The 23,444-nt window shown below is 38.5% G+C and overlaps 1 protein-coding gene across 1 annotated transcript; it reads left to right on the forward strand.

The window, feature by feature from the left end:
* Window positions 1-2,619: 2,619 nt before the first annotated feature.
* On the forward strand, window positions 2,620-14,351 carry zc3h15 (zinc finger CCCH-type containing 15). The gene is made up of 10 exons (XM_084121472.1): window positions 2,620-2,802; window positions 3,409-3,510; window positions 3,608-3,716; window positions 8,702-8,854; window positions 9,454-9,545; window positions 9,680-9,865; window positions 9,980-10,126; window positions 10,406-10,525; window positions 10,722-10,854; window positions 13,341-14,351. The coding sequence occupies exons 1-10, from the start codon at window positions 2,725-2,727 to the stop codon at window positions 13,529-13,531; spliced, it is 1,311 nt and encodes a 436-aa protein (XP_083977598.1). The 5' UTR covers window positions 2,620-2,724; the 3' UTR covers window positions 13,532-14,351.
* The last annotated feature ends 9,093 nt before the right edge of the window (window positions 14,352-23,444 follow it).

Raw genomic sequence — 23,444 nt, forward strand, 5'->3', positions numbered from 1 at the left:
TGGCATGGAAATTTCAAAGTGGAAATATGGAGAAACATAAATTGCCACTTCAAAAAGAGTTAATATTTTATGCAATATATTATAAAATATAAAATGGTGGCATGTAAATTGGAAAATGAAAATATGAAGAAACATCCGGAATATTTCTGAATAAATTGCCACTCAAAAAATAGTTCATATTTAATGCAATACATTACAAATCATATATTTGGCCCTGAAATAACATAAATAAAAGTAAGATGATATCCTCATAACATAAAATTAAAATTGTGTGCCAGAGTACTAAAATAAAAAAGTAGGCTTAAGTTTGTTACATAGGCTTAAATTAGAAATAAAACTTACTTTTAAAACTAAAAAAGAAACAATTCCAGATAACATCAACGCAATTTTTCACAGCACATTTTAGCACCACTTAATATAATGAATGAGCAGATTTATTTCTGTAGCTGTGATTTTCATTGTTGCTCAAGTGTGTGTGTTTATCTCACCTCTCCCTGTTGGATTTCTCTCAGGGTATAGAGTGTTGCAACATACCATCCATCTGCTGAATCGGCAGAATAGTAATGTAATGCAAAAGGTGTGACAGTCTATACAGTATGAGCTGCTCAGCACAAGACTTCTGCTTTGATTAAACTGTCGGACTGCACTGCACACTATACAAAATATGCCGAGATAAACATAATCAACAAATCTAAAATAAAAATGCACAGTGTTATAGAGTCTGTGTGAGTATCTGAGGTATTTTTTGAGACTATAAGCCACAAATTCTTCTAAAGCACCCGAGGCAAAGTTAACTAACAGAAGATCTGCCTCTCTATTTGCTGTGGACAGGAGGATCTGATATGCAGCAGGAGGAGAAAGAGCATTTCTTGTAAAAACTGCCAGAGTTAATGATGGCTACTTACAGCAGGGTGTCCATTTGTGATTAGACACTATTCATCACACCGACAAGGGGAACACATTTGGTGTGATGTTGATAAATCAAATCAACTCCTAATGATATCGCTCGAGGCGCCTTCCTCTTCATTTATAGGTGTGCTTATCATCACAGAAACCTCTCTCCATCCTATAAATAACATTACTTTTAATCATACGTTGCATACGAGTATCACGCTCTGGTCAGTGATTAGGCCTAAATGTATTCACATAAATGTTGATATGCACTGAACCTGTTTAAATTGGATCTCTGTCCTTGAATATGCACTCTAAAAAAAAAGATGCTTTAAAGGTTCTTTACATGTAGCCTAGTAACAGTTCAACTTAGAACCGTATAGTCCTGAAGAACCCTTTATGTGCTGAAATGGTTCTTTGTGTTGGAGGTTAGGGTTCTTTATTCCCGCCTTTTTGTTTTTCAAATCTGTAACTGTCAAAGCCTCCTCATTACTGATTTTCTGGATACCACAGTTACTACACCGACTGTCAACTACTCTCAACAGGTAAATTATTTAATTCTTAAAATGTCTATAAATTATAACTTAAAAATTGCAACAATCATTTCCTAATAATCATGTATTTTTCTCTTTTTAGTTTAACAGAACATGTAAGTGTGAGCAGCTCTGTTCAGTTAAGGATACTCATCTTCTCTTCTCCACAAAATAACGTTAAGTAACAGAGATATGGAATTTATGATATTTTTAAATTATGACTTTATGCCTAAACTGAAAGAGACACACTGTAAATTCTAAAGTCAGTTGTGTATTTCAGATGCTGTCACATATCATAACCTCATCATCTGCAGAGAGAAACTGCCACTCAGAAAACACACATAATGAAGGACGTAAAGTCATCAAAGGGGATTGTGAAAATATTTCCCTGGAACTTGGTCTTCATTACATCTATATCGTGTCGTGTAGTAACAGTGTCAATTGTTACTAATGTATCCAGCTAACAACTGCTAGATAACTGTCATTTCATTTTTGCTACAATCTGCCATGTCAATTAGTTCTATGAGACTACATGGTCATAATAGGTATTTATACTGTCTCTTGAATGACTTTTTTGTTGAAAGGTTAAAGGTTGAAAGGTTAAGGAACTTAAAAATCATATTGTCAATTCATTTGCTTTTTAGAATGTGATTTTTTTTTTTGCAATAAAGATCTTCCACAATATGTTACCATCACGCCAAACATTAATATATATGTGTGTGTGTGTGTGTGTGTGTGTGTGTGTGTGTGTGTGTAATTGTGTTAGAAAGCTAGCTTTTTCTATAAACAATGAAACTGTCCTTACCAAATAATAAATAAATTGTAAAAAAAAAAAAAATTCACTTGAAGGCCTATCAGATCCTTATGCTGCCTTCACGTGCTATCGGAAATTTCCTACTTCCCACTTCTGAAGGACTGACTACAAGCTCGTTGCATTTAAATTTAGACTTGAGAGGCCGCTCAATGTCCTGTTTTTTAACTAGGAAACTAGTATTTATGATAATTCCGATAGCACGTGAAGCAGCATCATTTCAGTATAAATGAGATGAGGAACTGTCTTTTGACAAGATTTCAAGTAGTCAAGAGTACCAGTAATGATCCACAAAACATGGACAGGAGTTTCAGCAGCGACCGCTAGATGGCTCTGTTATGCCACGTGCGCTCACAGCATGCGCGCCCGCACCTCCCAGAATTCATTGCGGCTGCTAGTGTCGTTAGCCTACACGTACCTGTGAGCATACGGCACTGCACATACGGCTTCTGGGTTTCTTCAATTTTATACCGGTTTTCATTAAGCGACATGCCTCCGAAAAAGCCGGCTCAAGCTACAGCAGGCAATAAGAAAACCCAAGAGAAGAAAAAAGAGAAGATCATTGAGGTGAATTTTGCGGCGTTTAGCATTCATACAGCATGCTGAACTCTGGGCCTTGTGGTCTGATCCACTTTCTAGCGAATTCCAGCAGCTTTTAATGACATTTTGAATGGAATAACGGGATAAACAGTTATATTTATATGTTTAATAGGGTTAGACTAGGCTGTCAAACAGTTATTCTCAATTTAACGTTGAGTAAAGAGGAAATTATTGTGAACAGAGTCAAAGTCTAACGTTACTGCTAGTAAGCCACATTCAGGCTGTCTAAACCTAGTGAGTTGTTCATTTAGATAGCATTATAAATCAATATGGGTCGTTTGTACGTTTGATTTGAATGTGACAAAATTATTAACAGTTAGGGTGCTCATTAGGTTTTCAGACACCGCCTTAGTGATCTGAAAATTATTATGTGTCTTAAAAGTTAATCGCTCGTTTATGCTTTGTTTATTATCAATTATACACACTCTTTGAGAAATAAATGACTTGCTTGAAACAATATGGCTGTGTTGGTTACGTGTTTATCATCTGATTATGTAACTTGTTTGGTTTAGTATGGGCTGATTCTAATATATAACTATCTAATTGTCACTGAATTTGAATCGTTTCTGACAGGATAAAACCTTTGGACTGAAAAACAAAAAGGGTGCTAAACAACAGAAGTTCATTAAAGCTGTGACACAGCAGGTCAAGTGTGGACAGCAAAATGCCCGGCAGGTAATGATCATAATGCTGATTTTAGTGTGCTTATCTTAAGTCTGCATTTCCAAGCCAGTGTCTTGAACATCTTTGGTGTATTTGATTTGATTTGTAGGTCGCTGCTGAGTCTGAAAAGAACAAAAAGAAGGAAGACAAAAAAAAGGAGTTGTCTGAGTTGAATGAGCTCTTTAAGCCAGTGGTGGCAGCTCAGAAAGTCAGCAAAGGTAACTGGTCCTTTGAATGAGGGACACAACCTTATTTTAAACCTTTCTTTGAATCTTGCAGCTTTATTCTAATCAGGGGTGCGTTTCCCGAAATCATCTTTAGTCATCTGGTCGTAAACAACATAGTTTAGCGATTGCAGACAGCATCATAAATATGTGTGTTTGGAACTAAATCTGTGGTTAGAAACATGGTTTCTTGTTAGTATGACATGTAGACTTAAAATTGATCATGTTCTTGAGCAAAATAATAAGCTGACATACAGTAAAAGCCATATATTTTATTATATAAACTCATAGCCTATGCAGTCATGTGAAAAAGAAAGGACACCCTTTAGAATTTTATAGTTTTACTTATTAGAACATAAAAAAAATCATGGTCGTTAACAAGGCTTAAAGGGGTGGTTGATTATGATTTCGTTTTTTTAATTTTAGTTAGTGTGTAATGTTGCTGTTTGAGCATAAACAACATCTGCAAAGTTACAATGCTCAAAGTTGAACGCAAAGGGAGATATTTGCTTTTAAAGAAATCGTTTTTTAAGGACTACAACAAATGGCTGGTAGGGACTACACAAGCTTCCTCCCGGGTTAGTGACATCACCAACTCAAACATTTTACATAAACTCTGCCCCTGGAACACGATCTATAGATTATCATGACAGAATATGCTAATCAATGACTAGTAGATAACTACACATGAGCTACATAAATTCATCAACTAACCATTCAGAAATGTTGTCTACATGTCACTTCTTCTTGAGTCTCTCCATCTTTCTGACTTCGGTTTGAACATAAAAGGCAAAAAGTTTTTGAAATTTTTAGTTCATGTCTGTGTGAAGTAAAAGAACAAGAGCTCCTGAAGCTCTGCCCACTGGGTCGGGAGCAGCAGCTCATTTGCATTTAAAGGGACAGACACAAAAATGCTAACCATCAAAAAGTGACAATTTTAACATGCTACATAAAAATATCTGTCGGGTATTTTGAGCTAAAACTTCACATACACACTCCGGGGACATCAAAGACTTATTTTACACCTTGTGAAAAGGGCATAATACCACCCCTTTAAATTTAGATAAATACAACCTCAGATGAACAACAACACATGACATAATTACACCATGTCATTATTTATTTAACAAAAACTGGGCCAAAATGGAAAAGCCATGGGTGACAAACTAAGTACAACGCCTCGTGACTAAACAAAGGGCGCCAATGTGAGTGTGCACACCGACGCGAAAAACGTCACGCGTAAAAGCGTCATTTTGAAGAAAAAAATTTTTTTTCGGATTCGTTTTTTTGGTTTGACGTGCCGCGTCAAAAACTATCCGACCAATGAGATTGGCGCTTTTGCTCACGTGTCTGGAGCTTCTGAAGTTACAGTAAAACACAACTTGGGGGCGCTCAAACACAAAACGGTCTTGCCGAGCACACATACGTAACTGCGAAGAAGATATACGCCAAGTAGCGTCTACTGGTGCTTGAAATATCTGGAGCTGGAGCTACTGGTGCTTGAAATATCCATGTTTTCTTTGTATGATTTTGACAAGCACGCAAATACTTGCTTTCTTCTTCTGAGTGACAAGCGAGTGTCAGAAGCGTAAAGTTGCGCAGCGCCACCTTGTGTACCGGGGTATTTCTGTTTTACATTAAGCGCCATCTAATGTCAGCGAATGAATTTGCATGTTCACTCGGCTCATCGTCAGCGAAAAATGCTTGGGTGTGAACACAAAAAACGTGTTGTAAAACGCTGGCGAATAATGCGCGCCGATATTCGTCCCGGTGTGTACGGCCCTTAAGTCTCTTGCATCATTCTGGAGGAAGTTTGGCTCACTCTTCGTTGCTTCAGTTCATAGATATGTATTTATACTAAGGGGCTGTTGAATGCATGAATCTGATTGGTTGACGAACATTCTAAGGTGTGCAATTATTTTCAGGGAAACGCACGGCTAAAGTATTTCCAGGCAGGTCTTGACCGCATTACCGTTCCATATCACTTCGCATAGTTAACTGTAATAACGGAAAATAGGAGACAATTCATAACAAGAAAAACCATTACGGACAATTTTGATTTTTCCGGAACTAAATTTTAATATTTATGGTGAACATTAAAATCAACAACTGGGTGACGGCAGTATTGAACAGCCCAGATGAAAAAACAAATAAACGGAAGAGGACATCAAAGACAGCCGGCAACAACAAAAGACATAAAACAATCAGCGAAGAACAGCTAGACCGACTTGAGGGCAAAAAAACATGAAGAAAATACCAAAAAAAAAAAAAACATAGGCTGGCTTAACAACTGGCTTAAGGCCAAAAATACGTCTGTGGACAAAGTACAGAGAGACAGGGCAGACACTTTAAACACCCAGCTGTGGGTTCTCTATGCCACTGTCCGAAACGCATCAGGCGCGGAGTATATTCAGTGTCAAGTTTTCTCTCCCTTCGAGCTGGACTGAACCGCTATATATCCAAATACAACATCTTTGGGCAGTCAGAATTCAAATCATCCAACATTGTATTCAGGGCCGTCCTCAAAATGTTTTGCAAGGCTGGGAAAGACTTGTCCTCCCATTTTTGCCGCTGAAATAGAGCGCATTCGTAACTCTCCATATCTGTCACCAGACACAGCAGCCGGGCTGGTTCGCAAGGTCTGGTTTGACAGTCAGCTGAACCTGGCAAGGAGGGGGCGTGAAGGAAATCGAGAGTTAAGAAAGCATTCATTCGTCATTAAAAAAGACGAAAATGATGATGAATAAATTTCCTTGTCTTATAATGCAGAAACAAAAAAAAACACAAAAAGCCCACCAATCCCGACAATGACTGCTACCTAGGATTCATGTTTGCCAATCCAGGGGACCCCCTTTGCCTGGTTTAAAGTTTCAGAAAGTACATTGCCAAATGCCCACCTGATGCCACATCCTTCTATCTTTATCCACTGAAAGCCCCACAGGAGGAGCTTGACAGGAGAGATTGCTGGTATTCCCACGAACCAATGGGTGTGAACTATCTTGGAAACATACTTCCGCGCATCAGCGGGGCAGTCGGGTTATCTCAAAGATACACCAACCGTTCATTAAGAAGCACTGCAGTTCAACTGCTGTCAGAGGCAGGGCTGGAGAGCAGGCAGATCATGTCTGTCACAGGGCACAAGTGTGAAACAAGCCTGAGAAGCTACTGGGCACATTCGGCTAAAAAAAACAAAGAAATGGAGCTTGATCCTCTCAGGAAACAAAAGTACAAATGAAAATCAAGCCAAGGATCACCAAGAAAAAAAAACTCTGCTAACATGCAGCCCCATGCACTTGATCTGACATTGTCAATGTCTAACTTCACAATCAATGGAAATGTGCAGTTTAATTTTAATAAAGTATATAGTCCTATCTATAATCAATAGAAAATTAAACTGAATATACATAAATTGATAGTCCTGCTGCATGGCTTTTCGTTATTAGCCTATTGCAGATAATATAACAAACAAATAAATAGCCTATTGATAGGCTTACTTGTTAAAAGGGCTTTTTCATTTATTAGGCTAGCCTACTGTTAATAATAGGAAAAAATAATTAACGAATTAGGCTAAGTAAAGTAAATTATATTGACGCACATGCTTTTCTGTCTCATTATTGCAACCTCTTTCTCTCTCTTTGTCTCTAATAACTGCATTAGTCTGCTATCAGTGGCTCGAACCTCCGTTACGAACTCTAAAATGACGTAGCAATGGAGGTTTGGTATTAGATGCGTAAGAAATTAGTCCCACCCAAAAGAGCGTTTTAACGACAAAAACTTGACAAATGTCTTGAAATGCATCATCTGAAGAATGTTTTGAGGTGTGGTAACCATAGTATAAGCGGAATAATTGACCCCGGGCCGTTGAATTATTAGAAAAATAATGCCGCTTTGCGTGGTGACTGCATTACCACCTCGGGTGCATTATTTTTCGAATAATTCAATGGCCCGTTGTCAGTTATTCCTTACATGAACTGTGTGTGTGTATATATATGTATATATATATATATATACACACACATATATATATATATATATATATATATATATATATATATATATATATATATATATATATACACACACACACACTACTTGCATAATCAAATTACTTTTGTCAAGTATCTAGTAAAGTAATGCATTATTACTTTTTTCAAATAAGTAACACAAGTTACTTTGTTTTCCCATTTATTGACTGACACCTCTTCTGTTCCCATGTTAAGAGAAATTAGGAGTAAGGTGCAGAGGCGTTGTGTGCGCTGTGTAAACATGATGGTTACTGTAGTTCTAGACTAAAAGTAAGCATGAATTTATTCATCTCACTTGCATAAAAACAGATTCAGTATTCCTCAAAATGAATAAAAACTGTGAAATGCGAACGCTGAATACTATGTGATTCTGCAATAATTAAATGCTAAATAATACAAATATACTTTGTACATTTAATGTCACTTTAATAAATGTCTTTGCTGCTGACATTTGATGACCCAATTATTACTTCAGTTAAACGTCACATTTGTGTTTCATTTTTAGGTTTTTATTTCTTAAGAGTTTTGATCTTTCTTCTGCGGTCCAGAGTGGCAGCACAGCTGAAAGGGTTTGATCTGTGGCCACTACTGTACAGGCATAACTTTATTTTAGCCTGAGGCTTTTTCATTTCACTTTTGATCTGAGAGGGCCTTTACATTTTCCAAAAATGTATTTATTTTTAAATTAAAAAACGAACAAGCAAGCCCAGCCCAGTTGAGAAAGTATAGTTACACATTACTTTCCATAAAAAGTAACTAAGTAACACAGCTAGTTACTTTTTTAGGGAGTAACACTATTGTAAGTTAATTTTCCCCAACACAATGCGTGTGTGTGTGTATCAGTATGCATGTCCTGCTTTGATCATTGCCCATCTGTATATTTAGTTACTTTGTTCTATTCTCTGTTCTATCTCTGATCATCTTAATTATTTCTGTTATTCTACTTAATTTCAGGTGTGGATCCCAAGTCCGTGTTATGTGCTTTCTTTAAGCAAGGCCAGTGTACCAAAGGTGATAAGTGTAAATTCTCTCATGACCTCACCTTGGAGAGGAAATGTGAGAAAAGAAGCTTGTATGTGGATGGCAGAGATGAAGATCTGGAGAAAGGTGAGTCCAACAGGACTTTCATGGGTCCTTGACAATTGTCTTGAAATACATCATCTGAAAAATGTTTTGAGGTGTGATAACCATAGTATGTAAGGGATGGCGGTTTTTATAGAGAATACAAGGGGTTGTATTCGCTATAACAACCGCCTCGCTATACATTATCCCGCTTATTACATGGCTACCCTACAAATAAATCAATAATTTGACACAAAATATTGATTTAAAAAGGAGTTTGATTTAAAAACAATTGTATTGCTTCCGCTAAATCCTGCGTCCATAGCAACGCTCTGTTTTTCATGGCAATGGTGTGTTATACTTCGCAGCGGTCTGTTATCAAGAAATAACAGACCGCATTCTACACTGGAATTCAACCAAGCCATGTAATAAAAGCGGAATAATTGACTCCGGGCCGTTGAATTATTAGAAATCATTTGACAAGGACTTTCAACTTCAAGTTTTCTTTGGGATTTTGGAATTGACATAAGTGGAACTATTGCTTTTTTTTCAAGGGGTCTGTTATTGTTTTGATGCAGTTAAACTCAAAAAGGTTTTGAACTATTGGTTGCCTTCATGTTAATAATTTTAATTCATGAATGCAGACACCATGGATAATTGGGACGAAAAGAAACTTGAGGAGGTTGTGAACAAGAAGCATGGAGAGGCTGAAAAGAAGAAAGCGAAGACACAAATTGTAAGTTCTGGCAGGAAGTGTAGTTGTACTCTCAAATCATCTTGATATTACCATTGATGTGGTTTGACTGGTTGTTGTTTTTTTCTCAATTGTAATCAAGAAAGGGAAATTAACAAATAATATAAATTTTTTAGGTGTGCAAGTACTTCCTTGATGCTATTGAAAACAACAAATACGGCTGGTTTTGGGTTTGTCCCGGTGGAGCTGACAGCTGTATGTACCGCCACGCTCTTCCTGTTGGCTTCGTTCTGAAGAAAGACAAGAAGAAAGAGGAGAAGACTGAGGAGGAGATCTCGTTGGAGGATTTGATAGAGACTGAGGTGAGAAGAAAGCAAAGAGATTATTAAGAGCATCACAGAACATGATTGTGAAGTAACAGTGTCCCTGGATCTGTTAGTGATTTATCAAAAATGTTCATGTTGTTATGATTGTAGCGATGTGCCTTGGGAGCAAACGTCACTCGAATTACTCTCGAAACATTCTTAGCCTGGAAGAAAAGGAAAAGGCAGGAGAAAATGGCTAAAGCAGAGCAGGACATGGAGAAAAAGAAAGCCGACTTCAAAGCTGGCAGAGCGTTTGGAGTGAGTAAAAATCTTGTCACTAATATTCCTCCTCAGTTTGCCTGATCAGTTAAAACACTGACCTCAACATAGTCACCTGAAAAAAGGGACTTATTCTTCAGCGTGCATTAAAAGCTGTTTTGGCTCTGAATGAAATTTTTGAAGGGTGGCAGTAAAGCTCTCAGATCTTGTTTGCTGCTGTTTTACCGTGTTCTGGGTCTTCAAGACTCTTTCATGCTGTTCTGAAGCTGTCGTCTGTTGTGTGGAATGACACTCATCTCATGGTTTCATGTCCTGCAGGTCAGTGGAAGGGAAGTGTTTGAGTTCAGGCCTGAGCTTGTTGACGATGACGATGAGGAGGCGGATGATACAAAATACAATAAAGATGATGATGATGGTTACTCTGAAGTTTCTTACGAGGTAATGCAACACCACCCCTTTAGCTCATAGACGTTTAGCTATATAGACATTTTACATACAAATGTGTCTTTATCAAATCAGTCATATGATGTTAAATGTTATTGTCTGTTGCACATGCATGTAATACTCTGATTTATTTAGATTCACTCTCTCCTTCTTGAGTCTTTCAGCATTATTAACATGATTGTTTGTCCAGGTGGAAGACTCAGACGAAGTACAGGACCTTGACATTGCTAGATTTATCCCTAAAGAGGTGGATAACGCGGGTATAACGATGGCATCAGCGGACAGGTTTTCTGCCAAAGCTCTTCCTACAAATGATACAGATGGTGAGATGCTTCTGAATATCTTATTTTCTAGTCAATTCACCTTTATTTCTATAGCTGTAGAAAAAAAACAGGAAAATAACGACCAATGATGCAAACTTTATTAAACATGAGACAAATTGTATTGTAAAGCACTACAGAAGACAATGGTGTCATTCAGCTAAAACAGCTCTACAGAAGACAATAGTGTTATTCAACTCAAGTCAGTTCAATGTTGATTCAATTCAGTTCAATAGCAGTGTTGATGTTTCAAAATTCATCAATTTATGACCGAAGTCAATTCAGCTGTAAAGCAGCTCTAAAGAAGACAATATTAGTGTCATCATCCAGCTCAATTCAGTTCAGGTTTTTTTTCTTGCGTGTCTTTTAAACACCTTCATATGACCGGTTTCATTTCTAATGCTTACTTGTGAGGTTAGTGTCTGTACAATTTTTTCAATAAGCACTGTAGTATAGAATAACAATATAAGAAAAAGAGAGACATGGAAAAAATATTGAATAGAGATGCACCAATACTAAATTTCTCCGCCAATATTGATAGCCGATTATTCAGAATGAGAGCTGCTGCTGATACCAATGGTTTTGATTCGTTTATTCAAGATTTATTTATGCAAGAAAAGACAAGAAAACCTGAACAGTACAGTATATACAGTCAAAACCCCAGCATAACCCATTCCCCTACCCATCAGACGTAAAGTATCAATTACATTGTACATTAGTTTTATTACTAGTTTTATTAGGAAAACTAGAATGAACTAGGAAAACTTTGCTCTCTTTCTCATCACCCTAGTCTTCGTTCTCCTTATTGCCTGTGCACAAATTCGCAGGCCTCCGTGGCACATCAGCTTATAAATGAAAGCGTTAAATGCAGGGGTGCAAACACATGTATGGTCAAAAAAGAGAGAGGTAATCGAAGCCCTCGTCCCGCGGCAAATATCCAGATACTACATTGCCACCATCCCCAACCCACCCCTATAGGCACATAGTCAAATGAAATTTAGAAAAACTATCTTGCACTTCTTCTTGCTTTACTGCTACTTCCTGAAAACAATTTCACCTGATGATTTGAATAGCTCTTTTTGTAAAGAATTAATAATTCTAGGATGATTGGGGTAATTGTGTAGGGTAGGCCTAGTGCATCTGCATAGAAACTAATAAACAAAATACAAATATAAATACAATAAAACACAAATACACGAGAAATAAAGCAGTGCTTTATGTTTTTCAGGTAAATTAACTGTATTAAGTATTAATACAGTTTATCTTTTGACAAAACGTGATTTTTCTCTTTCTCTTTTATTGTTTGATTAACTTTGGTGACACAAACAGCTGCAGGTATATTGGGTGCTGTCCCTTTAAGACGAATGCACGTATCTAATACCGGTAATGACACGCATCCGTTTTATTTTGACTGCGTTTACGGGGAAACTCGTTGAGACGGACACTGGCTTATTTTTTCGTGCACATGTCTGTTCAAACACAAATAGATAAGAAAGAAAAGGGAATTCGGTGTTCACGAACTTCACGTGCTGTCTGCGACTGCGTGGCTCTGTGCGCCGACAGACCATCTACATTTGGATGTTAAACACATATAGCCTGATACAGCAAAGACAACGTCGGCAGTATTGACGGCAAAATAGGCTACAGAATATTTCGTTCTGTAGGCCTATTGACGGCCAATATTTGAAAATCGATAATTAGGCCTATTTTTTAAATTACAATTATATATGCATTTGTCAAAACCGAGAGACTTTCAAGCATCAAAATGTAATTTATTAATATGTATTTGCGCCTTCTATTTTGTCTGAAAACTTCCAACACTCGTGCGTGTCGCGTGAAAAATAGGCGTCGGTTCTATTTCTAGCACGCGGTTTCGCACAAGTCACCCAAACTGACGTGAAAAAAGCGGGAGGCGCCGAAAAGCGCGCTGTTTGCACCCCTGTAAATGCTGATTTCAGTGTCCTCCATGTTTACATCCGTATGACCCCGTGCTGCACGCCGTCTTATTGTTCTTTTGCACATTCGGGTCAATTCAGGACTGTTATCCTTTTACATTAGAATCTGATATTTGCCACATTTAAAAAAAAAAATTGTGAAAAGCTAAACAAAAAAGTCAGATCTAAAGCTTGCAGTGTGAACGTAGCCTTAAGGTGGTGATACACAGGGCAACTTTTTGAACAATGTTGCTGGGCAATCTTGCCGAGCGATTGTTGCTTGGGCACTTTCCCATTGAAAATGGGCAATACATTTATATCTGGATAATTTAGATCGGTTGTGGGCCCTCTGGTTGCCCGTTGACGGCAACATTGCCCAGCAACATTGCTTAAAAAGTTGCCCTGTGTATCATCACCTTTAGAGTATCTGACCTCTCCATCCTAAACGAGTCTAATAACTCACAATCAGCTCTGGTTATTATCCATAAATGTCATTCTGATTCTTTTCTTCATGTCCACATGCTGCTTTCACTGATCTCTGTTTTGTCTCTAAAGACAATAAATTGAGCGAAGCCTCAGGCGGAGCCATGGAGAACGGAGAACACAGCCAGGACCAGTCGCTGGAGGACGGCGAAACCAATGAGGAGGAGGAGGCAGAGGCTGTGCCAGTAGATGAAAACCTCTTCACTGGGGAGGACCTAGATGAACTGGAGGAGGAGCTCAACACACTGGACCTGGATGAATGAAGACTGGGACTGTTGCATTATTCATGAACTACACATGGCTTGAAGTGAATGACAATATTTTCACTAATAACTACCACCAGTATTGCCATGTCAGAAACCGCTCTGCCTGCAATATGCACCCTCATCACTCGAGATGTCCTGGGACGCTACAGGAGAGACTGGAGTAGGTGTTCTTGTTCTCTCTAAGATTTAACTTTTTGCCCAATATTTTTTTTTTTTAAATGCAGTCTACCCCAAAAGCACAGTCTAGGTGAGGGTCTAGTTCTACAGTGGGAACATACTCCAAATATTTATGATCTATTGATTTGATATTTCTGCCTTCTCTTTTGAAAGATTTGATTTAATGATCATCTTTGTAAGGTCATGCGTATGAAATGATCCAGCATAAATCCTCTTTAAGATGTTCAAGCACTATTGGAATCTGGTTTCCTCTTCTGCTGATTAAATGTTGCTTTAATGAAGACAAAGGATTAGTTGATCGGTATCATTACAGTTTTTAACATGTAACCAACTGCATGCCTGTATCAGGATCAGAATGTAAATGCTGAATAAGTGTGCTGACATTCAAGTGTTCAATAATCAGTTGATCAGATGTTGAATGTGAAATGTGGCATTTGGCCTTACAGAAGGAGATGTGGACAACGACATCATTACTAGTCAAATTTGATGTTTAAAGTGTTTTCAGGAAGTGGGAAAGTAACAGAGATGAGCTTGTGAGATGAACTAGTAATGTGTCTGTCCTTTTGTATTCAATTGTTTTAAACTGCCCTCCCACCAACACAACACAAGAAATTGTAAATAAAAGGATATCAGATACAGAGTTTGAGTAAAGATGCCTTATTGTAGTTCTTAATTAAAGAGATTGTTCATCCCCAAATGAAAATTGTCATTAATTACTCACCCTTTTGTCTTTCCAAACCCGGAATACTTTCGTTCATCTTCGGAACACAAATGAAGATCTTTTTGATGTAATCTGAGAGCTTTCTGTCCCTCCATTGACAGCTACGCAACGGACACTTCGACTCATCAAAAATTAAATAAAGAGATTGTAAAACTAATACATATGAATTGAGCGGTTTAGTCTGATTTTCTGAAGAGACACAATTGCTTTATGTCAGATTGAATTTAGGCTTTTATTCACATAAACATTCATCAAAAATCATAATCAGATGGTAAACAGAAGCTCAAGAATGTTCGCTTTACATATAAGAACCAATGAGGTTCATTCTGAGCTTCTGCAAGAACCAATGAGGTTTATTCTCGTTACGCTGCATGTTTGAGCTTCAGCAAGAACCAATGAGGTTTGTTCTCATGCATCAAGCACAATTAGTTGAGCTTTGTTCGCTGATCAATGTGATCTAAAATCTTAAATTAAATCTGTTCATCATATAAAGCGATCGAGTCTTCTGAAAAATTTGGATTAAACCACTCAATTCATATGGATTAGTTTTACGATCTTTTTGAAAGCAACTTTTTGAGTCAAAGTGTCAGTTTCAATGGAGGGACAGAAAGCTGTCAGATTTCATCAAAAGATCTTCATTTGTGTTTTGAAGATGAACGAAAGACTTACTGGTTTGGAATGACATGAGGGCGAGTAATTACTGACAATTTAAATTTTTGGGCAAACTGAGTGGGTTTAAGGCAAAGTGAAAGATTCAGTTGCAGATTCTCTGGTCTAGATATGGATGGTATTGTGCTATACAGGATAATGATTAGTACATTATGTAAAATATGACATTTTAAAATGTAACATTTTCATGCCCATTTATTTTATTAATTATTTAGCAGAACTTAACATACATGAATATGGAAAACATAAGATACAATTACATTTAAATAATAAAATAACAGCAAAATAGAATAAACACGTGACATTGATACTTTTACTCTATTTGTATGTGCAAAGTTAAATCACCTAATAGATTTTAATAGAGCATTAAAGATTTGGTAATTTTCCTATTGTTTGTAAGTCTGAGGAATAAAATTAAAGAATTGAATTCAGTTAGACAGTGGTAGAGGCAATAGAAATGTAACTTTATGAATGAACAATTTAGCAATATAATAAAGTTGGCAAGAGATAAATGATGCCCAATGAAGTCAAGAAAAACAGCGGAAATTCTTCTTGACGTCACCGTGACGTTTCAGAAGGTTGGTGGTTTATTTTCACTTCCTGTCCAGACCCGACCCGCGACTACACCAGTCATTACGGTAGGCTACATCAGTTTTAGTTAACGACTTTAATGAAAATATTTATTTGAAGAATTTTGGTTTTGTCAATGATAACATGACGGTTTTAAACGGTGCAAATATAACTTGATATAAATTACACAGCAAGAAAGGCCTATTATAAAATGCAATGACCATGTTTTATGAGTAAAACTATAAATAATATGATTGCTTCAGATCCAGTCATTTTTTTTGTATTTTGCGGATTGCTGATGTCATGAAGGCTGTGTCATCAGGTGAGTGTTATGCAACCACATTCAAGAAAGATCCATTAGATTCATTATAATCTGGGGAACATATGACCCTGGGAACATGTATGATTCTCCCTGTTGCAATACAATCATGTTTTTCACTACTGTTAAGTTTCTGAAAAATATCAGAAACTGCAAGTGGTCAACCTAAAACATTACTTTATAACAACTAAACTGCAAAGTCATCTTTACAGACTTTATATACAGGCTAGTCATGTCTAAAGTGTCTTTAATTGTCTATATATTGCGGTTATTCTGTAGCAGCCGTTGACATCAGTATAGCTAATGGTTAGTGATGCTGTACACTGCTGTTAGATGTTTCCCCACTGATGATTTCTACACTCATATGCAAGTTACCTCTTCTAAACTCTTTGAAAACATATTCATTTGATGGTCTACTCTTAACATGACCCTAAAAAATGTGTTGTAGGTCAGCGTCATGTTCTGAATCCAGTTTGTGAGTCAAAAGCAGAGCACACTGGCCTTCAAGAAATGAAGCACACAGACATTAAAGGAATATTTAAAAGCTTAGTACAGTAGGGGTGGTTTAATTAACGAGAATGAAACTTTTAAACACCAAACTTTTCCGCCCACTCCAGGGGGCCGTGGCGAGATGGAAAATGGCGCCCCCTAGTTGATCGGCCCTTTCTAAGCGGTGTCCGCGAAACCACTGTGGCAAACGCATTCATTTAATGGGTAGGTGGGAGTTTTATAGAAAAGTCCCAGGGGCCCCAAATTTGGCACGGTGACCCCTGGGCCTGCTCCGATCGACATACCGAAAGCGCCGGTCTGTAGAGCGAAGGCAGAAATATTCCCTAACCCTAAAACTAACATTTTCAGCCTCTAACATTAATTGGTGAGTTGGAGTTTTATAGAAAGGTCCCAGGGGCCCCAAATTCGGCACGGTGACCCCAGGGCCCGCCCCGAGTGACATACCAAAAGCACAGGGCTCTAGAGCAAAGGTGAAAAATTTCAGCCGCTATTGGGGATGCGAAAGTGGACTGACTTTGGTGGCAGCGATATCTCTGGAACATTTCTCATTTGCAAATGCCTTTGCATTTATTTAAAATGGAGAAATTTATTTAGGGATAGTTTTGGAAGAATGTTTGTAACCAAACAGATCTCGGTCCCCATTGACTTCCATAGTATATTTTTTTTCTACTATGGAAGTCAATGGGGACCAAGATCTGTTGATTACAAACATCCTTCCAAATATCTTCCTTGTGTGTTCAGCAGAACAAAGAAACTCGTACAGGTTTGGAACAACTTGAGGGTGAGTAAATGATGACAGAATTTTCATTTTTGGGTGAACTTATATTTTCGTATAATGACCCAGTTACATTTTCCAAGTTTTGATTTTAGATTGGGAGAGAAATCTGATTAATCATATGTCCACTATAGTAATATATAATAAAGTGATTTTGTATGATTTGTAACCAGGCACTAAAGCGATTACCCATAAAACGTGCTTTGAACCAATCGGATTGCTTGGGTCCTCAGCCCGGACCCATCACTATAGGGTTACAGGATACAATGCTGCGTTCCAGTCCACTTTTAGACACGCACTTCCGAACTTCCCTAAGCACTTCCCCTTGGGGGAATCCCTGCCGCCATTTTGAAGTGCGTAACACTTCGTGAAGTGGACGAGGGAAGTTTATATGGACACACCCTCATTCCCTCGATTTTGACTGAGGGAGCGAGTCTGCTTCAAATGTACATTTCAGGCACCTATATGTCCCACAATGCAGTGCGATTGTGACGTCACCACATATCTCGTCTAATCACCACCACACAGACAACTCTATGATATATTAATTATCAACTCCACAGCTGATTCCAAGTGATCAAGGGCTTAGGACGTTCCAGTTCAGCCCATTGCAGTTTCCGCCAGTAGTGGGCACTCGCAATGACGTACATCCGAGTGAACGAGACAAAGGGAAGTTAGCAAGTGAAGGGCATTACAATTTTGGACTGGAATGCAGCACTATATCACACCGGCTGAAGAAATGAGTCCGGGCTTAGGACCCAATTAGTATGCCAGTAGTATGCCTGATCTAAATCTGTTCTCGCGATACGGTAAGGCAGTATCAGTGCAGTAATATCAGGTAAAGCTCATAGCACGATCATCGGATAACGTTAGCTGTATATGCTATGCTATTATCTAAGCTAACTAAAAAACACTACCAACGAGAAATGTTTAATTTCTTTAATTTCACACCGTCTCTACTCAAAAGACCAAGATTCCTTGCGAATAGAACATGCGCAGAACACAAATCAATGTTCCTTTTGATGGGGATATGCCGATACGCGTTTACATGACCAAATATTCGGGTTAGAAAAGGGGTACCCCAGGGGTCATATCCGGGTTTTTAAAAACCGGGATATGAGCATATCCGGGTTTTTGCCGGTGTTTACATGGCCGTGCGCGACCGGGTTATTGCTAATATCCCGGTTTTGAACGGGTTATTGGCTGCATGTAAACGTAGTAAGTGATGACTCAGTGTCTGGGCTTCTTTCTTCGGGGTTCCTCAGGCAGGGGCTCTTCACTGATGTCCACGTGGATTCGAGGAGCGAAGATTAGTATTCAACTTAACAGGTGAAACTAATATATTATATAGACTCATTACATGCAAAGTGAGATATTTTAAGCCTTTATTTGTTATAATTTTGATGATTATGGCTTACAGCTTATGAAACCCACGAAATCAAAATCCCAGAAAATTAGAATATTACATGAAATCACACAGTAATACACAGTAATACCATGGTAATTGAACCAACCAGGTTTTGGTTATTTTGGCAGTGTGGGCAGGTGCAAATCCTGCTGGAAAATGAAGGAAGCATGAAGTGCTCTGAAAATGTCCTGGTAGACGGCTGCGTTGAGTGGACAGCGCAGTGGACCAACACCAGCCGATGACATGGCTCCCCAAACCAACACAGACTGTGGAAACTTCACACTGGACTTCAAGCATCTTGGATTGTGTGCCTCTCCATTCTTCCTCCAGACTCTGGGACCTTGGTTTCCAAATGAGATGCAAAATTTGCTCTCATCAGAAAAGAGGACTTTGGTCCACTGTGCTTTATTAAATCCAGAGTCAACGCAGCCGTCTACCAGGACATTTTCAGAGCACTTCATGCTTCCTTCATTTTCCAGCAGGATTTGCACCTGCCCACACTGCCAAAAGAACCAAAACCTGGTTCAATGACCATGGTATTACTGTGTAATTACTGTGTGATTTCATGTAATATTCTAATTTTGATTTCGTGGGTTTCATAAGCTGTGAGCCATAATCATCAAAATTATAACAAATAAAGGCTTGAAATATCTCACTTTGCATGTAATGAGTCTATATAATATATTAGTTTCACCTGTTAAGTTGAATTCTTGAAATAAATCAACTTTTTGATGATATTCTAATTTTATGACCAGCACATGGGGATCCCAGTGCGACTCCATGTTCAAATTGTTGTATTTTAATGGTCAAAAACCAAATGTGGGTGCAAACAGCTGATACTTATTGTGTTTGAAGAAGAATGTCTGGAGAACAAATAATACTGAAACTAGAAAGGCAACTTGTTTCGCTCTATGACAATAATTGTATATTGAAAATAATTGCAATCATTGAAAATGGGTCAAATTCAACAAATTGAACATGGAGCAAAAAATAGATGCATAGTTTCAACATCATTTGTTGTTTAGATATTCCAAAGAAAACAGTATCGGCTGTATGCAAAGTGACCCACATTTGATTTCTGGCCACTGAAAATGTGTACAATTTACACTCATTAAGATCTCCACATCTCTGGGATCGGACCATATAGGGCCTTTAAAATGAAGATACCAAAAGAAAAGTTTGTTAAAAACCTATCTAAAAGGATATTAACATATCTGTATCTTTAATTATTGAGTTACAGTCATGCAAACTTGGGTAAAAAAAAAACCCTTGTTGTTGTTTTTCAGTATTTCTTTTTCAAATAGATTTGTAGACAAGCATTGCCCATAAGCATTGCTTATTGGTCTATCTGTTTATATAGGTTGACTTGCTTGAGGTTGGTTGCTCATATTATAGCTACAATTCATGCTGTTTGTAACCTGTATCTTGATTGTGTAATTGCAAGACGTCATGGGAACATTTGCATGAAAAGAGACTTGAGGAGGTTGTAAGAAACATGGAGAGGCTCAACAGAAGCAAGCAAAGACAAAGTGTAGGTTCTGTCAAGATTTAAATAGTTAGGCCTATATTCAATCATTAATGCCTTTTGACATCCACAAATAATTTTTTTCATTTTAAGATGTGCAATTGTTTCCTTGACACTGCTGAAAACAGCAAATATGGTAAAACCACTCTCTTCCAGTGGGTTTCGTTCTAAAGACGAGGAGAAAATAATGAGATCTCGCTGGAGGATTTGATATAGCCTACAGAGGTAAGACGCGAGAGAATACAAGCTATTCCTCCTTAGTTTGCCTGATTTTAAAAATTGTGACATCAACATTGTATCCTGAAATAAAGGGACTTGTTCTTAAAATGTAGCTTATGTGCATTAAAAAGGCAGTTTAGCTCTGAATTAAATTTGTATTTTGACGGTGCTGTGGTTTGACCAGATGGTGGCAGTAAAGCTCTCAAATCATGCGTTTGCTGCTGTTTTACTGTGTCCTGGTTCTTCAAGACTCATTAATGCTGTTCTGAAGCTGTCGTTTGTTGTGTGGAATGACACTCATCTCATGGTTTCATGTCCTGCAGGTCAGTGGAAGGGAAGTGTTTGAGTTCAGGCCTGAACTTGTTAGTGAAGACGATGAGGAGGCGGATGATACTTTAATACATTAAAGAAGATGATGTGATATCAGTGTACAATTGCTCCACCCAAAAATGACACAGATGGTGAGAAACTTCTGAATATTTGACCTGTTTCAGTTGGACACTCTAGTCTCCTTAATTGTGAAGTGTGAACAAATGGTAAGTAAAGCTAACACACTGTAAGAAATTGTAAATTGCCTAATTGTGTGAAATTCTCAAGAAATCTAATTTAAATAAAACATAATAAACAAATAATAATAATAATTAAAAAAAACTCAAGAAGAATCTTTGTATGTGTAAACATGTCCCCTCCTTAATTCAGTGAGCTTGTCACCTCAAAGCAATCGTCTGTTTAATCTGAAATCATATTTATATAATGTTCCAAGCATCAAACGAATTAGTCCATATGTTTAGCAACAGATCATAAACATTCTTAACATAGCACTACTCCACTAATTGCTTGGCTTGTGCTGAGAGATGGCCAACATGGTCAGAGGACTGGCATTTCCTATGTTCTGCCTGAGAAAGCATGATCTCCCCAGCCTTGTTCACACAAATAAATAATGTATTGCAGTGTATGTATAAATCACTTACAGTGCTATTAGGGTTCAACAAAAGAATCCCCCCCAAAAAATGTGCCAGTTGATAAACCACATACAAAGCCCTGTCCTGATAGCTAACAAAATAATTTCAAATATAGACAGACAGGATTTATTGCAGCGGCTGCAGTGAATGACTCCATGGTTTTTATAAGGGCATTGACCTGAGCTGAGGGTGGGCTATACCTTCCCCATCACCTATGACTTTGTAGTACTTGTTTTGCATGGAAGAACATCACACACATCAACAACAACAAAGTGTCTCTTACTGAAATTATCTCCAAGTCAAGGGTGACCATAACACTCTTTATGTACAGGAATACTTGATTCTGATTTGTCAATAGTGCCTTCCATTGTGTATGTTGTAGTGTATTTTTTTCTTTGCGGAAGCTTTAAAATAATACACAGGTAAGATTATAAACTAATTTCAACTCTCAATATTTAATTTCCATGTTGTTCTTTGGTGAGTAGCTGTGTAATGATCATGTACAGTCATTATTACATAATAAACCCGTATTAATCCCTGATAAACCCTGGTGCCTGACTTATATCAGAGTAGTTTCTTTCAAAAATGTTTTATGAGAGTATAAAATCTTAGACTTTTGTGCTTACTCAAAAAAAAAAAGATATGCTAGGCATTCATTTCAGTTCTAAGATAAGCAGTTTTGACAAAATCTGTTTTTTCAGAAAAGTATATTCAGAAAGCTATTTTAGTAAAGGAATACAGCAGTCCCGTTTCTACAAATCAATGCATCCTTCTTTCTAATAGTTGTTTTTAGAAAGTAAAGTTTTAAATTAAAGAAATTGTGTGTCTTGTATGATAACAACACTGTGAACTTGGATTGGATGGGATTTCTCAAGCCTGTGACAGTCCTGCACTGAGAAAATACTGAAGAACACTACACTACACTGAATGGTAAGCAACATGCACAAACAGGAAAATACTAGAATAATTCTTTAATATATATAGGAACAGAAGATCGTTTAGAGATTACAAAACTCAGGAATGCAGGAGAATAAATACACCCCACAGACAAGAACCGACAATTAACTGAACCAAATGGGTAGTATTATATGTGGGGAGATTGGGGACAAATACAGGAACTGAACAAGACACGGGGGTACAGTAACTAATCATTAACCAAGGCAACACAAAGGGGATAATCAAGAGTAAACTGAAAGGAAACACATGAAACATAAACACATGAATGAAAAGACAATGAAACTAAACATAACCCTAACATTACACCCCCCTCCCGGAAGACACGTCCTAGCACCATAGAAAATAGTCCAACAGAGGAGGGAGGGGGTTTTGGAGGTGGACGCAGATCTGGCAATGGGCAGGGAACTGTAGGAGCCGGCCAGTGACGATACCACGTTGGAGTTGACGGAGGGAGGAGCCAGGGTAGAGCCTTGGTTGGACGTCCAGGTGGTGTCTGGGGACAGATAGACGGAGGCAGAGCCAGGAAAGGTGGAGACCCAGGCGGAGCCGAGAGGACAATGGTCCAGGGTGACACCGAAAGACTGTGAGGCCAAGGTGGAGCCACTGGCTTGCGGGACCAAGATGGAGAAGGGGGCTCTTGTGACACCGGAGTGAGCGAGGACATAGGAGGAGCCGAAGGAAAGGTGGAGCCAAAAGGGTGGAGGGCTGAGGTGCAGCTGGAGGCCCGGAAGTCTGCGGTGGAACCCGGATGATGATGGACTATGGGGAGCCGGAGGATCGAGGGAGCCTGAGGGATAAAAGACCACGGTAAGGCCAAGGCAGAGCCGACGGGGCTGACAGGCCGAGGTGGAGTAATGGGTTTGGAGGCCCGAAGAGAAGCCATGGGTTCAGTCTCACAAGGCCGAGCTGGTGGTGGAGAAGCCTGTGGTGGAGTCTGAGAGCTGGAGGGACTCCGCAGCCAAGGCGGAACCGAGGAGCTCAGGGGTGCAGGCGAGTCAGGGACAGGTGGAGCCAGCAGAGAACTGAAACAACGGGGCGGGCAGGATTTACCATGGACAGGTTGAGGGGAAGAGAGTTCGGGGGTGGGGCCTTGGGTGG

The sequence above is a fragment of the Abramis brama genome (assembly GCF_963993115.1).
Source record: "Abramis brama genome assembly, chromosome: 8".
Taxonomy (NCBI): domain Eukaryota; kingdom Metazoa; phylum Chordata; class Actinopteri; order Cypriniformes; family Leuciscidae; genus Abramis; species Abramis brama.